The sequence below is a fragment of the Pseudochaenichthys georgianus genome, chromosome 7, assembly GCF_902827115.2.
Source record: "Pseudochaenichthys georgianus chromosome 7, fPseGeo1.2, whole genome shotgun sequence".
NCBI classification, from domain to species: Eukaryota; Metazoa; Chordata; class Actinopteri; order Perciformes; family Channichthyidae; genus Pseudochaenichthys; species Pseudochaenichthys georgianus.
The window spans coordinates 35,141,192-35,154,056 of record NC_047509.1 but is presented as its reverse complement, the minus strand read 5'-3'; the positions used below and the strand labels follow the sequence as shown (position 1 = coordinate 35,154,056).

At 38.8% G+C, this 12,865-nt stretch overlaps 2 protein-coding genes across 2 annotated transcripts; both read right to left on the bottom strand.

Annotated features, from left to right (window-relative positions):
- Positions 1 to 8,949, bottom strand: tmem106c (transmembrane protein 106C). Its single transcript, XM_034087152.2, has 8 exons — positions 8,752 to 8,949; positions 8,202 to 8,450; positions 7,497 to 7,560; positions 7,202 to 7,361; positions 6,339 to 6,479; positions 3,553 to 3,602; positions 3,351 to 3,404; positions 1 to 2,009 (listed from the first exon to the last, which is right to left on the bottom strand). Exons 2-8 carry the CDS (start codon positions 8,413 to 8,415, stop codon positions 1,865 to 1,867), a joined length of 828 nt encoding a protein of 275 aa, XP_033943043.1. The 5' UTR covers positions 8,416 to 8,450; positions 8,752 to 8,949; the 3' UTR covers positions 1 to 1,864.
- Positions 8,950 to 9,059: 110 nt separating this feature from the next.
- Positions 9,060 to 12,098, bottom strand: LOC117449457 (PTB domain-containing engulfment adapter protein 1-like). The gene is made up of 7 exons (XM_034087153.2): positions 11,993 to 12,098; positions 11,841 to 11,920; positions 11,600 to 11,671; positions 10,625 to 10,723; positions 9,890 to 10,027; positions 9,694 to 9,798; positions 9,060 to 9,506 (listed from the first exon to the last, which is right to left on the bottom strand). The coding sequence occupies exons 2-7, from the start codon at positions 11,883 to 11,885 to the stop codon at positions 9,444 to 9,446; spliced, it is 522 nt and encodes a 173-aa protein (XP_033943044.1). The 5' UTR covers positions 11,886 to 11,920; positions 11,993 to 12,098; the 3' UTR covers positions 9,060 to 9,443.
- Between the last annotated feature and the right edge of the window lie 767 nt (positions 12,099 to 12,865).

The window sequence follows — 12,865 nt, the reverse complement described above, 5'->3', positions numbered from 1 at the left end:
TTGGGCTTCATTATTAGTTTTATTTATTCAAACATCCCTTTAATAACTTTTAAGCATGACAATATAAACCATTTCGTTTTTTTAAAACCCTGGTAAAAATCAATCACAAATTTACAAACTGTCCCTTTAAAAAAAAATAACAAATCTAAATTGTTTTAAGTGACTGATTCCATTTTAAAGTCAACCTCATGACAGAACAGATTATGTAGCAGAAATAATTAGAAAACATTTTGTGAGGTTTCAGCCAACAGCCATGAATAGTGATAATGTACTTCCTGATTGGAGGATGAGAAATGAGTCATACCACAGAGGAGTTGATCAAAACACGCAGATGAAGGGTAACGCACCGTGGAGATCCATTACGGTCTGACCGAATGCAATTAAACTTAAAAATACACACTTTCATTCATTAACGGTTTTCTGTTACACATCTGGATTTTTAAGGCCATCTTTGAAAGGATACTGTATACAGATGTTCCTATATTCCTCAGTAGCTTAGCCAGGAGTGTAAATTATACAAATATTGTCTGTTACTGTCATTAACTCCAGAATATCCTAGTTTATAATAAGACATAAGCGCTGAGATGCCAATGACAACAAATTCCAGAGATTTGTTTTTAAAGTAAGAGACGTCTTATCAGCGTTTATATCTTAAGAGCAGCTGATAAAAGCTTTGTCAGGATCATCTTTTAAAATGTTAAAAAACAAAAAGGTGGAAAATAAAGTTGGCAGGTGAATAAAAAAAAGTGTGGCGTTTGTTGTTGTAATACCCATTTTGACCACAACATGTCGAAGCGCACCACTAAAAACATTGTGTCCCATTACTGTCATGACTCTTTGACCAATCCTTCTATTGGCTAGAAATATATTTTAATTGACGTTAAAGAAAAATAAATGCTTGCCGAAATTAGCATTACAACACACGTTCATCATTTTCACCAGTTTTAACATTTAAAAGAAAACAACAGAATAGTGATTGTTGTGATTTCTTCAACTGGCAAAACTACCTTTTCTCCACCCGTTTCACAAACAGCAAACACTGGAATCACCTGTTCTTTGTTACAGGAGAGAAATGGTTTTCCTGATTACTGGATTCCCCCCCCCCCCCCCCCAACTCCATCTCAGGGCCTCCGTATTAGCTTATACAAAACATGTAGCCTGAGAGCAGCTTCCTCTCTGTGACACTCCTCTGCCCTGAATCTGAAATCAGTATTCTGTGAAATAACATCTCAACTCCGTCAAAAACATCTGTGATAGTTAAATGCCATTTTCAGCATCAGTTCAATTAAACAGCAAAAGCAATATGTTTAACAATATGTCCCAGTTTCGAGGTGCAAACACATTCAATCATTAAGGTTTCCCTTCTGAGGTCGCACTAAATCCCAAACAGAAAACAGCAAGCCTCCTCCTTTACGCCTCAGCCTTCAGTCCAACAGTGTAACATCACAACGCTGCAGGACGCTCCCATGTTACGACAGCACACAGCGTTAATTAAAGCTAAGTGCCTTTGTCAGCTTGGAATGTCTTCCCTTTGAAGAAAGAGCTTGCTCAGTCCTGCCTCTGAAACAGGGACAAAGAGGGCTCCACGTTCAGCTAGTCACTCCTCTATCAGCAAGTTTGAGAAGTCAACCTTTTCTTTAACTCGTATTGCATTGGGCAATGGGCAGCCCCGTTAATGTGAGTACAAATCCAAAGAAATGGCAGGAAATATCCACGCCTAAAAGGAATTCGCCTGTTGCCCGGCTACACGGTTAGATGGCACGAGTTATCAGCTGCTTATGTAACATCAAGAGCGAGCACCATCTGATGGGGTCTGCTGCTGGTGTATGTCTGTATGAAGCATCCTGGAGTGTGCAGCGCCACCTCACAGCAGGGGGGCGCTGAGGGCGTGGCCGGAGGAGGGGTGGCTGTGCTTGGCGCGCGTGGTGTTGGAGCCGCAGTCGATGTAGCGGTACGCCTCCAGGCTGTTCTGGGACGTCCGCACCATGTATGAGGTTTTTACCGTGGTTCTGAAAACAAGCGGAACGATACAGAACTTAAAACCAATTTCTGTTATCACCACAATAAAACCAAAAGACCACATCATAAGGCGCTTTCACACCAAGTACTTTTCCCAGGAATAGTTCCCCAGAAGTATCTAGTAAATTGCGTTCACACCGGAATAAGTCCCTGAGGGAGCCGCTGACGTCACTTCTTCTTCTGCTGCTTTGGGTTTACTCGGTGTGAAAGCTTTCTCTTGTCTCGTCATTAAATACATGAGAAACTGAGTAATGAGCCTTTTATTTATTTTAAATCATTTTTATAATGTTTACATATGTTATCAATTATATTAGCGCTGAAGAATGGTTATTTTTGTAAGTACAATGTGCACATTTTACTTAGACCTCTCTTGATAATCTATATTTGTATTCATATTTTACATTAGATTATTTTTCTTTATATTCATTCTTTTTTATTATTATTAAATGGAGCTAAAATAGAACTTTTACTTCTTATATTTACATTCTTATTTAACTTCCTGTATTGTATAAATATTTGTATTCTACTATTTTTTTGTATGCAATATTAATATGTTTACATTTAAATCTTCATTCTATTTTATGTTTAAATGCACATTCTTACTTTAACTTCTTATCGCTATATTATTGTTTTTAAATGGAGCAACTGACACAAAACCCAATGTCCCTCGGTGTATAGAAAACATTGTGATAAACCTCCTCACAGCGCTGCCAGTCCAATGTTGATTTCAAATGTGAAATGTCCACGTTAAAGATGAGGCTTTAAGTTGAGCACAGCCCTAGAAAGGATGCTTGTTTAGACTGATGTCCCTCCTTGAGGAAGTGGCCTGTGTGGTGACGGCGTCTCAGTGTTACATAACACGACACAAGTGGCTGCCGGCTGATAAGAAAATGTATGATGGTGCAAAAGTGGAAAATAACTAACGGTGACTCAAGTGTTTCATTTGGACAATTGTGACTGAAGTACTTTCCTATTGGACCGTTTGCTGCTACACTCCACTCCAAACAGTTCTTTAACCCCGCTGCCTTTCTCTGACAGCTGTAGTTACTTTTTTTTCTTATTGTTTTATTTGATTTTGATTTAGAACTGAGCCATAACGTTTTGTTTTCTCATAACAATGGAAACACTGTATCGTTCATTGATTTAGTGTTTCAATGTTCCAAAAAAATACTATTGTGTAGGTAAATGAACCTTATACAGTTTTTAAATATACTGTACTTTTATTTTGATGCTGATTGTACTATATTTACTACATAGAGTATTTTTACACTTGTAAGTTCAGAGGGCAACATCTCAGTACTTGTGAGTTTGAAAGGTAAAGAGGAACTTACTGCATAGAAACAACAATGTTGTGGACCTTTATGCTGGGCATGGTACAGAAGGCGCTGGAAAAGAAACAACAGAAAATATTTAAACTGGACTAAATAAAAATCACATTTAATTCCACTCATTGTCTCTTTGTGTCATGAAGGTTAAAGGGGCACTCGTACTTTCAATTGTCAGGTCGATGAAAAGTAGATCAGACAGACTTACTAGACGTAGGGGGCGCTGCTCCCGATCTCCACACTGACGGTGTAGTTCACCTGCAGGACACAACCAGATCAACACGCTGTTGTCTGGAGCTGATAAGTAACTCCAGTGTTTATCAGTGAGATAAAGGAGAAAGACAATGTACACACAGCTAGACGTTTCAAAGGGCATGTGTGGTACACACACAACAAGGTCACACAGCTAAAGTGCAAGATCAAAACTATAACATGAGAATAATGATGGACAAATGATGAATCCCTCCTTTATCGTAATATCAGTCAAAACAATCAGTTATTGTTCCAAATCGTGTAGCCATCTTCTGACTATCTGAAACAGAACAAAACATATCATTTTTGCTTTACTCAACAAATCGAAGGAGTTATTAAAAACCAAGAAAATGTGAATGTTTTGGTCATACATATTGGATTCTTGTAAATGTACCACTTTAGTTATGGGTGGGACAATATATTATTATTACATCAATATCCAGACTAGATAGTGTCGAAGATTTCGGATATCTTAATAAAGCACAAGTGTCTTTACCTGATTTTAAAGGCTGGAAGTTGATTTTATTTCCTTTATTTACCCGACTGTTCTAGCTATATTTCTATTTGTCTTCCCTATTTAGCCATTGTCTCCACATAAATGTTGATTATTTATCAAAGTTGTGTAAATACCGATGGTCAACCCTACAAAATCGTTGCTATATTGATATTTAACACATTGTCCGCTCCTCCGCTCCCTCCACTGGCTTCCGGTAACTGCTAGAATCCACTTCAAGACAATGGTACTTGCGTACCATGCTGCGAATGGATCTGGCCCTTCCTACATCCAGGACATGGTTAAACTGTACACCCCAGCACGTGCACTACGCTCTGCATCAGCCAAACGGCTCGCTGCACCCTCGCTGCGAAGGGGACCCAAGTTCCCATCAGCAAAAACACGTGGGTTTGCTATCCTGGCTCCAAGATGGTGGAATGAGCTCCCCATTGACATCAGGACAGCAGAAAGCTTACACACCTTCCGGCGCAGACTGAAAACTCATCTCTTTCGACTCCACTTCGAGCGATAGAATTACTAACAAAGAACTGCTAACAAAGCACTTATATACTAATAAAGGACTGGCTTAGCCAGTTGAGCAGCACTTGAAACGATTGGCTCTTTGAAACCTGATGTTCTTATATGATTCTGTTTTCTTCAAGGTTGTGTCTTCCTGGTCGAATGTACTTATTGTAAGTCGCTTTGGATAAAAGCGTTAGCTAAATGCAATGTAATGTAATGTAATGTAATGGGACGGGACAGCTCTAAACAGTGGACCAATCACCACAGAGCCGGCCAGCTAACCAATCAGAGCAGACTGGACTCTGGTTTCAGACAGAGGGTGAAAAGAGGTGCTGCAGCACAGGCAGTATGAGAAAGATAAAGAGCTTTTTGATCATTATAGCACAGAGACATGTCACAGTAGAGACACAATATACAACTTTGAACCTGAAAAGGAGTTTAATAGGGCCCCTTTAAAAAGGTCCCATGTCATGGCCATTTGTACTGATCATAATTCCATTGTTGAGGTCTACTAGAATAGATTTATATTGTTCAATTTTCCAAACTCACATTGGTTTCTCACAGCATCTCTGTATAGTATGTGTATTCACTCTCTGTCTTAAACGGTAGGGCTGCTCAATTAATCGTATTTTAAATCGCGATTACGATTATGGCTTGCAACGATTACGAAAACAACGTAATCGAAAGACGATTATTTGTTTTTTATTACTTTTTCTTTTTTCAGTTGAATTATACTTAAAGTTCAGGGAAATCAACTGTTCAAAACATTTTTCTCCAATAAATGGATGTTTTCAAAGTCAATGAATAATCGCAATTACAATTATTGACCCAAATAATCGAGATTATGATTTTTGCCATAATCGAGCAGCCATACTAAACGGCTTGTCCAAATTATAAACTGACTGCTACACAATTAAAATAAATGCTTTTATATATATTTCTATTAGATGTGACTCTTTGGCGTTTCTGTTATTAACTGCTGCTTTAGTTGTTCTGACTGCTAAAATCTTCTGTTATTCCTAATTTTAAAGCCGATATTCCGTGGGGTCGGGGGGCTCGGATCCTTGTCACCTTTTTCATACCTGATGAGTTTGCATCCCTGATTATATTTAAGACTGTTTCCCTTTTTTTAAGAAAAGTATCGAAATCGCAATTCTTGACTTGGTATCGGTATCGAAACCAAAATGTTGGTATCGTGACAACACTACGAGGAAGGGAAAAAATGGAAAAAGAGAAGTCTCCAACGAGGCGTTCTGGGGCAGCATAGACAGGTCATTTCTGTGTTAGAGTTGTACTCGCTACAGGGTGTACTTTGAGGGTCTGTGACTCTGCAGACCGTTTACATGCATACAAATCTACATAACACACAAGGGGACGGGTGATAACCGGAAAAGCATGACATGGGACCTTTAATACGACATCATAAGGCGCTTTCACACCGGAGTACTTTTACCCGTACTTTTCCCGTTTAGTTCCGATAGTGCCTGGAATTTTGCGTTCACACCAAAAAGAGAACTTAGTTCAGAGAACTTTTACCCCCATTTTTAGTGCCTGCTAGGTGGTAATATCCTGGGGAGAAAAAAAAAGTACCAATTTCTGATTTCTGATGCTGAACTTTGTACCATCAGGAAGCAGTGTCTCAACCAACCACTGGTGTTGATTGTGCACACAACATGCCTTACCTAAAACCCTTCTGTGACTAACACTAACTGATGAGGTGTGTGTACCTGTCTCTGGCTGAGCGGCAGGATGGTGGTGACGTTGTTCAGCTGCTGGTTTCCGATCACCATCTTCATGTAGAGGACCTGACAGCTCACACTCTGCACCAGCACCGAGAAGAAGTTCGGGTTGCTCAGGTTCAGAGTGCTCTGTGAAAAAGGAAGTTAATAAATATTAATAAAGAAGGAGAAAATTAGACTACATCATAAATCCCCACTAAAGTCAAATCAAGTTGAATGTTGTTTTGACAGGAAAAACACATCCAATTTGCACATCTAAGAGAATACAAATGCAAATGATTAGCATTTTATGTTTAATAAGGTGTATTAGGTACACCAACCTGACATGGGTTTATAATATTATGTCCAATTCATTCATATAAACTAAGGGGTTAAAAACTGAAAAATCTCTGTTATTTACTACAATTTAACAAAACCATAAATATCATCCTCAAAAAACACATTTAAGTTGAAAAATAACACGTCTGAACACAAACATTTCACTACTGAAACCCAGACAGGCAAGTCGTGGAAAAACATTCCATTTATTTGGTTTGATCTGAATTGCTTCCCGTCCTGTGTATATCTACAAATAAGTGTAACTTGTTAAAATACTAGTACTAGAGCTTCGCTACTTAATCCTCAAGGACTAAAGATATTCATGTTTTCTTCCAGGGGAGTTTTAGTGCCTCCATTCTAAAAACACAAGGTACATACATTGAGTTTTAGCATAAGACTCTACATTACTGTCTTTCTTTTGCCTATAAAAAGATTCTAATCTGAGCATGTCATGTGAGAACCTCCATGAGGGTGGAATGAACTGCAGGCCGGTTGTATTAGACAGTATGCTGCATGTATGAGAGAAAACCTACCGTCATGTTCATTAGGACTTTATCCTGGAAGCGGTCGAAGCGTACGGACACAGAGTGTATCCCATCATCCACCACGATCACAGAGCGAGGGAAGAGGAAGAAGACCACCAGGGAGGAAGCAAGGAGGCACAACACCACTGACAGGACCACATACAGCTTCCTACAACACCAACACAATGATGTTATCTCAAAGCTTGAACACACCAGGATGAAATGTTTGTAATGCAAAAACATACATTCAAATTGACATAATTAAATGAACAGCTGGGAAACAGAAAAACATGATTGTTCTTACGTTCTTTGGGGTTGTAGCCTTTGGTCGCTGTATGGGATCAGTGCAACCAGTTCATTCACTTGATCTATAAAGTAAGAGATAAAGGGTCATGCAACATATTGATAACTGTTGGTCTCAAATCATAGTATTGAATAGGGTAGCACAATTTGGAAAAAATATCTTATTGCGAATACTTTTGAATGAAATTACAATGGAGTCGCAATTTTTGATGGAATAAACACATTTCAAACATTATTCATCATTGAAAAATGCAAACAAATTAGTAGAGAGTTGTTTTTTAGCACGACCTGTATCAAACAAAATGTTTTATTAAGTCTCTAGAATAGCAAATATAAGTAAATGTTGATACATTGTGCAGCCCTAGGTACACACAAAGTCTCGCGAGGACAGCCTCTCCCTTACATTGAAAATAATAAATGCTAAAAGTTCCTTTTAGATTATTTAAGTGCCATCAAATGACATTGCTTTGGGCTCTTAAATACCAGTTTAAATGACATGAGCAGTGTTTGTAACATGAACCACATACCATTAACAGACATGTCTGCCCAGTGCTTACCGCACACAAACAAACTGCAACTAAATATGTTCAACACTTTTTAGACTAAAATTGGATATACAATTGTGCTATAATTCTGACCTAAGGCGCCTAGGTATAAACATAATTCCAGGCTATCTTCAGTGATGTATAACGTTGTTTCTACTCACCTGAGGGAATCCGCCCGGTGCCTTGGCATGTCGGGCACGTTATGCTGTCCCTGCCTGTGAACTCAACGTAGGGGAACTGAGCTATGTCCTCGCGCCGCACGAGCCCGTCCAGAGAGTCGTTATCGGAGTCTTTGTCCTCTCCCTGCCGCGCGGAGTTCTGCCTCTCCGGGAGGAGCGACAGGCTGCTCTCGCTGCGAGACCACTTAGCCCCCATGGCGGATTAACTCGAGTTTCCCATCGACTTGCGGTCTGCAGGTGGATGAGAACAAGCCATAAAGCCAGAAAATATGCAAGGAAACTGACGCAGGAGCGTTATGTCAGCTGTGGTTTGCGGATAATGCCCCTGTGTCCGCCGGTAATAACCGAGAGTATCTCCATTAACCAGAATCAGCTGACAGTCAACATGTAATGTTAGAAGAATGCAATGTTGTCCAGGCATGGCGTAGCTAGCATGCTAACTAATGGTCCTGTTCTACAGGTATGCTGTAAGCTCCCAGTGCCTGTAGCCACCTGCAGCGTCCGTTAGCTTATTTGTACAAACTGTACTTACCTTTTAGACCGAAAAGTTCAACTTTGCCATCCCATAGTCTGCTTTACACCATGGTTTACAGAAGTGCGCACTCACTTTTGTTGCCTTCACGTGCCCTGCGTACGTTCTTCTTCCATCTACGGCAGCTGTATTTCTGCATCCATCTGGATCAACTATTTCCTTAATTTGTATTCTAGTGGTTAGTATTGCTTAAATTGCGTTATATCATCTTTATGGAAGAAACACAATTAAATGCAATATGTCAGGCATGCAAGTTTGGCTTTTTATCCAGTTGTTGAAGAGTTGCAAATAATTACTTTACCAGTAGTTTCTAATATAACATTTATTGTCAGTTCTTACGAGTGAGCACAAGCCACACATCATAATTCCGCCATCATTTCACATGTTTATTTACTCTAGTATTTTTCTTAAATTCTTTATAAAGGCACAAGAACGAGATTTAATTTTCCCGACACTGAAAGGGTAGCGTTGAACGCACCCGCCAAGTTCCTGTCTGCTTACTGCTGCCCTCTACTGGTGTGGATGCGCGTAACGCCCGGTAACGCCACAACACCTGGTTTAGGAACATTGGTAATACATAGACTTTACATGGTAATAACAACACATTGGAGTTTATTTTTGAATATTTGAAGTTTGTTTTTGAGTATATAACAGGTTAATTAGAATGTATCTCAATTTCTGGAAGTGCAGCATCAGTTGCTCTGTCCTGCAAGCCTCCTCTTCAGCTCCTCATTCTCTCTTTGCAACACTTTATTCTAAAAAACAAAGATAAGAATGAGAAACAATTGGAAACTGGTCAAAATGCACCCGGAACCTTAAGAACATAAAACATTTGTAGGAACTGGTTACTATTTTTGATAAGTAATTGAACTACATTATGCATTATGACAAAAAGTGAAACACCAGCTTTGATATAAATATAAAATTCAACATAACACGTACCTTATGTCTGAGGGCCTCCACTATCAGGTCTCTCCCTCCCCTGATGCTCTCCTCCTTTTTTGAGGCTCTGAATGCATCCCCAATGACTGAGACCAGCAGGTGAGACTGAAGAATGTTAAGTAAATGAATGATCTACTGTTCAAATAACAACAACAAAACCACCATGTCATAGGAGTGATGTTCTGGGGACACTCACAAACGCCTGGCTCTGGAACAGGTAGCAGTGGTTGGTGTCTGCTGCAGGGTGTCGAGCCACAAATCCAAACACTTTGGGCGAAGATGGTAGGAGGGCACAGAAGGAAATAGTGGACAGAGGACACGAGTACAGCAGAAACTGAGGGTTGAGAAGACAGGAAGAATAAAGATGACAATTCAAGGCCAATAAAGCAAGTGAAAACATGTTATGCACATGAGTGGAACATAGGGCCCTCGAGCAGACATGCAACAAGATTCCACCTCCTCTCCTACAAGAGACTTGTTGAGCCTTTTATTTTATATTTGTCTCTTTTCAGTCATTTTGATTTCTGTGTGGTCATTGTGTGTCGCTTTTTTTCTTTTTCTTTTTTCTCTTTCTAGTAGTTTTATATGTTTTTGTAGACATTTTGAATCTCTTTGTAGTCATTTAATGTTTTTTTGTAGTTGTTAAGCATCTTTTGTAGTCCTGTTGGGTCTCTTAGTGCTCATTGTGTGTGTCGTAGTCTTTATAGTGGTTGTATACATTTTTTTGAAGTCATTTTAGTCTCTTTGTGTTCTTTCTGAGTCTCTTTCAAGTTGTTATGATTTTCTTTGTGATTATTGTGTATTTTCAGTAAAGTATTATACATATTTGTATTCCTTTTAAGTCTCTGTCCCCTTAAGTCCCCTTCAGAACTTCATCTATACCGATGCACCCTTGTTCTGGTATAATCATTGAAATACTTTTGTCCCTCACCTTGGTTTTGTTTTCCAATATGTCAATCCCACTGAGCGAAAGGAAGAGATGGACCTTGCTCTTCCTCGCTGCCTTCTCTGAGGAGAATTGATCTGGAGTCTGGGGAAGAGAGGGGATGAGTACATGTCATGTTTGTAACTGCATCCTTTCAACATATTCAGTCAACACGTTTATATAGTGGATACCAGAGGTGGGAGAAGTACTCAGATTTGATACTGGATTAAAAGTAGAAGTACCAGAGTGTATGAATACTGTTAAATTAACTAAAGTTATGAAATAAATGTGGATTCAAAGTACACCATTTACCTCTGAACGGTAGTGGAGTAGAAGTACAAAATAGCATCAAATGGAAATACTCAAGTATTTCAGAATTGTACTCAAGCACAGTACTTGTGTAAATGTATTTAGTTACTTCCCAGCTCTGGTGGATACAATGTCCCGCTATGATACAGTTCTGTCAAATGTGCAGAAGAATCCAAGCTTTAAGTCAACATGACAAATCATATGAACATATCATTGATATAAACTATTATCCTAGTTGTGTATATATTTGTTAAATATTATACTATAAAAGGAAATACTTCCCCCCAATACCAAATGGAGAAGACAAATCCCTTAGTTTTTAGAATTAGAAAAAATAAGAATTTCATGGAGGAAGGGCCACATGTGATTTTCCTATTAGTTCTGAAATTAAAATGTTTTCTCTGAAAAAGATCACTCTCTGTAAGATCTGAAAAAGACATTTCCCATGTGGGCCTTATTCCGTAGACTTTCATCAACCTGCTCCTCCCAAACATGAGATAAAGTCTATGTGATATTAACCAATAGTGTTTTGTGGTGTAGGCGGTATCTTTCTCCTTTTTCATCTATTAATGACTACATACTTCGTCAGTCTTTGTAAGCTGTTTTGGTGCAATAAAAAGGGAAAGGCTTCAAAAATAAGCGTTAAAAAAATGTAGAGCGGTAGTTTCTGACCTTTAGGCTCTGAGCAGCCTCAGACAGGATCTCTAGTCCATCAGAGCGGACCACCTCAACCCGGCCAAGAAACTGCCGTTTCGAAAAGAAAAGAAAACGTAAACAAAGAGAAAATGGTTGAATATCAAATGAATGCCACATTATGAAAAGCAGCTGTACATACAGTCGCCTATATATCACAAGTCGATGACAAACTAAGCCACATTCAGAAGAGTAAGTAAATACACATATCAGCATTTACCTTTACTGGAAAGGAGATCTCATTATCTTCCTCCGTGTCACTCATTTTAACCCGTCTGGTGCCAAACTAAACCCTGCAGGCTGACGTTAAAATAGACATTTTAAGGTATAATGTGTTCTAATGATTGATACAATTCTGTAAATTAATCTTACCTGAGTGTAAATACAACGTATCCAGAGTAAACCGTCTTCCTATTGCATTACAGCCGGACGGGTGTAAAGTCTGTTGGAGCTAATGAGTAACTGTCAAGTGTTCCTTATTGCTCTTGATCAGATATCAGAGTGCCTGGAAATGTCATAAATACATCTGGTGACTGGCAAACATTTAAAATGACCAACATTTAACGGCATGTTTAGAAGTTATTAAGACGTTGTTTGGACTTTTTGGATGTTATTTCCTGATGCTTTACGTGTCTTACACTTTTCATGCATGAAAGCCATGTTACAACACGATAGACATGGTACCTTGTGTTACCTTGTGTTGAAGAGTGCAAAAATGAAGGGGGCCCTATTATGCTTTTTGGGGTTCTCCCTTTCCTGTAGTGTTGTATTGGTTTAAGTGCATGTACTGTACATGGTTTTCAAAGGCTAAAATCCTCTGGTTTATCTCCCACACACTCCCTCCTGTCTGAAACACTTCCATTTTTTTTAAATACTGATATTCTGAACAATCTGTGCTGTTGTATTTGCTGTAAAGTGTCTCTACTGTAGGCAATTTTTATTATATGTACAGCACTTTGGCTCGACCAAAAATCGTTTATAAATGTGCTATATAAATACAACTTGATTTGATTGGACTCCTTTGTTTACTTCTGGAACATAATGACATCACAGTGTCACACTTGCACTTCTATTGGCTTGCGCTCCAACACTTTATATAATGAACCTGAAAATGAGCATGATGGGGCCCTTTTTAGTAGTTTGGGAATTGTTGCACTTATCCCCTAGTGGTCAACATTAATATTACAACAACAAAAACTAACAAGAAAACACTTTAAGTTTTACAGATAAAATGAAAAATAAGAA